General features: G+C 39.5%; 2 protein-coding genes across 2 annotated transcripts in view; both read right to left on the reverse strand.

The window, feature by feature from the left end:
• Positions 1-5,000, reverse strand: part of LOC139374582 (slit homolog 2 protein-like) — a 220,167-nt gene that overhangs the window by 79,160 nt on the left and 136,007 nt on the right. The window contains exons 8-9 of the mRNA XM_071115587.1: positions 2,650-2,813; positions 1,527-1,659 (exon numbers count right to left, since the gene is read on the reverse strand). Of these exons, the coding sequence (XP_070971688.1) occupies positions 1,527-1,659; positions 2,650-2,813 (297 nt within the window). The remainder of the gene's footprint in view (positions 1-1,526; positions 1,660-2,649; positions 2,814-5,000) is intronic.
• LOC139374557 (slit homolog 2 protein-like) overlaps positions 2,841-5,000 on the reverse strand; it is an 8,374-nt gene continuing 6,214 nt past the window's right edge. The window contains exon 5 of the mRNA XM_071115547.1: positions 2,841-2,883. Coding sequence (XP_070971648.1) covers positions 2,841-2,883 — 43 coding nt within the window. The remainder of the gene's footprint in view (positions 2,884-5,000) is intronic.

Genomic DNA, 5,000 nt, shown 5'->3' on the forward strand with positions numbered 1-5,000 from the left:
TTGCCTCGATCCTGACTAGTCTCCCAGTCCCTGCCACTCTAAAACATCCCCACAGCATAATGCTGCCACCACAATGCTTCACCGTAGGGATGGTGCCAGGTTTCCTCCAAACGTGACGCTTGGCATTCAGGCCAAGGAGTAAAATCTTGGTTTCATCAGACCAGAGAATATTGTTTCTCATGAAGACTGAGAGTCTTTAGGTGCCTTTCAGCAAACTCCAAGCGGGCTGTCATCTACTGAGGAGTGGAGGAGTTCCATCTGGCCACTCTACCATAAAGGCCTGGAGTGCTGCAGAGATGGCTGTCCTTCTGGAAGGTTCTCCCATCTCTACAGAGGAACTCTGGAGCTCTGTCAGAGTGACCATCGGGTTCTTGGTCACCACCCCCTCCGATTGCTCAGTCTGGCTGAGCAGCCAGCTCTAGGAAGAGTCTTAGTGCTTGAAAATCAATGTCCGATCAATTGTATTGACCACAGGTGGACTCTCAAGTTGTCGAAACATCTCAAAGATGATCAATGGAAACAGGAAGTACCTGAACTCACAGCAAAGGGTCTGAATACTTATCTGCCAAAATTTCTAAAAACCTGTTTTCCCTTTGTCATCAATGGGGTATTGTGATGTCATCATGGGGTATTGTTTTGATTGAGGATTAAAATGAATTCAATCCATTTTAGAATAAGGCTCTAATGTAACAAAAGTCTAATTTCACACAGCTGTGGTTTTACAGCCAGACTGAGAGTGTGTGTGTCTGTGTCTGTGTGTTATGTGTCTGTGTTGATGTGTGTCTGTGTGTGTGCTTTGCGTGTGTTCGTGTAGGTACAATGCATGCGTGTGTGTATGTTTATGTGTGTATGTTTAGGTATGTTTAGGTAGGTTGCTAGGTGTGTGTGTGTGTGTGTGTGTGTGTGTAGGTCGGTTGCTAGGTGTGTGTGTGTGTGTGTATAGGTCAGTTGCTAGGTGTGTGTGTGTAGGTCGGATGCTAGGTGTGTGTGCGTGTGTAGGTTGGTTGCTAGGTGTGTGTGTAGGTCGGTTGCTAGGTGTGTGTGTGTAGGTTGGTTGCTAGGTGTGTGTGTGTGTAAAGGTCAGTTGCTAGGTGTGTGTGTGTGTATAGGTCGGTTGCTAGGTGTGTGTGTGTATAGGTCGGTTGCTATGTGTGTGTGTGTGTGTGTGTGTGTGTGTGTGTGTGTGTGTGTGTGTGTGTGTGTGTGTGTAGGTGTAGGTTGGTTGCTAGGTGTGTGTGTGTGTAAAGGTCAGTTGCTAGGTGTGTGTGTGTGTATAGGTCGGTTGCTAGGTGTGTGTGTGTATAGGTCGGTTGCTATGTGTGTGTGTGTGTGTGTGTGTGTGTGTGTGTGTGTGTGTGTGTGTGTGTGTGTGTGTGTGTGTGTGTAGGTGTAGGTTGGTTGCTAGGTGTGTGTGTGTGTGTCTTACATCTCCGTGATGGTCTCAGGCAGGTTGCCAGGTGTGTGTGTGTGTGTCTTACATCTCTGTGATGGTCTCAGGCAGGTTGCCAGGTGTGTGTGTGTCTTACATCTCTGTGATGGTCTCAGGCAGGTTGTCAGGTATCTCAGTAAGGCTCTTTCCTCTACAGTCCACTATGTTGTTACTGCAGGTACAGGAGTCCGGACACTGGAGAACACTGCAGGAGAGGGAGGACTGGTGGCCTAAACACACACACACACACACACACGCACATGCACACACACCCGCACACACACACACACACACACACACACACACACACACACACACACATATAGAGAGAAACAAAGAGAAATATTATGAAGAGAGATGAAGACATGGAGACACAGTATTGTATCGCTAACCCTCCTAACCCTAACCCTCCTAACCCTAACCCTAACCCTCCTAACCCTAACCCTCCTAACCCTAACCCTAACCCTCCTAACCCTCCTAACCCAGTATTGTACCGCTAACGTGTGGGGACATACAATTAGTCTCATTCAATATCCTATTCTCTATTAAACTTAACCCTAACCCTAACCCTAACCCTAGCCTTAACCATAACCATAACCCTCCTAACCCTAAACATAACCCTAGCCCTAACTCCTAACCCTAAACATAACCCTAACCCTAACTCCTAACCCTAAACATAACCCTAGCTCCTAACCATAACCCTAGCTCCTAACACTAAACCTAAACCTAGCTCCTAACCCTAGCTCCTAACCCTAAACTTAACCCTAGCTCCTAACCCTAAACTTAACCCTAGCTCCTAACCCTAAACTTAACTCTAGCTCCTAACCCTAGCTCCTAACCCTAGCTCCTAACCCTAACCCTAGCTCCTAACCCTAAACCTAACCCTAGCTCCTAACCCTAGCTCCTAACCCTAACCCTAGCTCCTAACCCTAAACTTAACTCTAGCTCCTAGAAACAGCATTTGACCTTGTGGGGACCAACAAAATGTCCCCAGGTGGTCAAATGTTTGTTAGTTTATTATTCTAGTGGGGACTTCTGGTCCAAGAACAGTTAAACACACACACACACACACACACACACACACACACACACACACACACACACACACACACACACACACACACACACACACACACACACACACACACACACACACACACACACACACACACACACACACACACACACACACTACACACAAACACACACACACACACTACCTGTGCATACGAACTCTTTCTTCTGGACCTCAGCCACGTTGTGTCCCCTCATGGTAGGAGGGGACATGCACTGTGTGTAGAGACCCAGACGGGGACGCTGCCTCAACCACTCTGACAACCAGGCCACGTGACAGTCACACAACAGGTTGTTGGAGTGGAGACGACTGGAGAAGAGAGAGAGGAGAGACATGTTAACACACACAGTCACACAACAGGTTGTTGGAGTGGAGACGACTGGAGAGGAGAGAGAGGAGAGACACGTTAACACACACAACATAGTCTATAATATAACTACAGGTAGACTAGTGTTAATAGTGTTAATAGTCTATAATATAACTACAGGTAGACTAGTGTTAATAGTCTATATTATAACTACAGGTAGACTAGTGTTAATAGTGTTAATAGTCTATAATATAACTACAGGTAGACTAGTGTTAATAGTCTATAATATAACTACAGGTAGCCCAGTGTTAATAGTCTATAATATAACTACAGGTAGAATAGTGTTAATAGTCTATAATATAACTACAGGTAGACTAGTGTTAATAGTGTTAATAGTCTATAATATAACTACAGGTAGACTAGTGTTAATAGTCTATAATATAACTACAGGTAGCCCAGTGTTAATAGTCTATAATATAACTACAGGTAGAATAGTGTTAATAGTCTATAATATAACTACAGGTAGACTAGTGTTAATAGTCTATAATATGACTACAGGTAGACTAGTGTTAATAGTCTATAATATAACTACAGGTAGACTAGTGTTAATAGTCTATATTATAACTACAGGTAGACTAGTGTTAATAGTGTTAATAGTCTATAATATAACTACAGGTAGACTAGTGTTAATAGTCTATATTATAACTACAGGTAGACTAGTGTTAATAGTGTTAATAGTCTATAATATAACTACAGGTAGACTAGTGTTAATAGTCTATAATATAACTACAGGTAGACTAGTGTTAATAGTCTATATTATAACTACAGGTAGACTAGTGTTAATAGTCTATAATATAACTACAGGTAGCCCAGTGTTAATAGTCTATAATATAACTACAGGTAGAATAGTGTTAATAGTCTATAATATAACTACAGGTAGACTAGTGTTAATAGTCTATAATATGACTACAGGTAGACTAGTGTTAATAGTCTATATTATAACTACAGGTAGACTAGTGTTAATAGTCTATAATATAACTACAGGTAGACTAGTGTTAATAGTCTATAATATAACTACAGGTAGACTAGTGTTAATAGTCTATAATATAACTACAGGTAGACTAGTGTTAATAGTCTATATTATAACTACAGGTAGACTAGTGTTAATAGTCTATAATATAACTACAGGTAGACTAGTGTTAATAGTCTATAATATAACTACAGGTAGACTAGTGTTAATAGTCTATAATATAACTACAGGTAGACTAGCGTTAATAGTCTATATTATAACTACAGGTAGACTAGCGTTAATAGTCTATATTATAACTACAGGTAGACTAGTGTTAATAGTCTATAATATAACTACAGGTAGACTAGTGTTAATAGTCTATATTATAACTACAGGTAGACTAGTGTTAATAGTCTATAATATAACTACAGGTAGACTAGTGTTAATAGTCTATAATATAACTACAGGTAGACTAGTGTTAATAGTCTATAATATAACTACAGGTAGACTAGCGTTAATAGTCTATAATATAACTACAGGTAGACTAGTGTTAATAGTCTATAATATAACTACAGGTAGACTAGTGTTAATAGTCTATAATATAACTACAGGTAGACTAGTGTTAATAGTCTATAATATAACTACAGGTAGACCAGTGTAAATAGTGATAATAGTCTATAATATAACTACAGGTAGACTAGTGTTAATAGTCTATAATATAACTACAGGTAGACTAGTGTTAATAGTCTATAATATAACTACAGGTAGAGAAGTGTTAATAGTGTTAATAGTCTATAATATAACTACAGGTAGACTAGTGTTAATAGTCTATAATATAACTACAGGTAGACTAGTGTTAATAGTGTTAATAGTCTATAATATAACTACAGGTAGACTAGTGTTAATAGTGTTAATAGTCTATAATATAACTACAGGTAGACTAGTGTTAATAGTCTATAATATAACTACAGGTAGACTAGTGTTAATAGTCTATAATATAACTACAGGTAGACTAGTGTTAATAGTGTTAATAGTCTATAATATAACTACAGGTAGACTAGTGTTAATAGTCTATAATATAACTACAGGTAGACTAGTGTTAATAGTCTATAATATAACTACAGGTAGACCAGTGTTAATAGTCTATAATATAACTACAGGTAGACTAGTGTTAATAGTC

Source organism: Oncorhynchus clarkii, chromosome 19 (assembly GCF_045791955.1).
Source record: "Oncorhynchus clarkii lewisi isolate Uvic-CL-2024 chromosome 19, UVic_Ocla_1.0, whole genome shotgun sequence".
In the NCBI taxonomy this organism is placed as follows: Eukaryota; Metazoa; Chordata; class Actinopteri; order Salmoniformes; family Salmonidae; genus Oncorhynchus; species Oncorhynchus clarkii.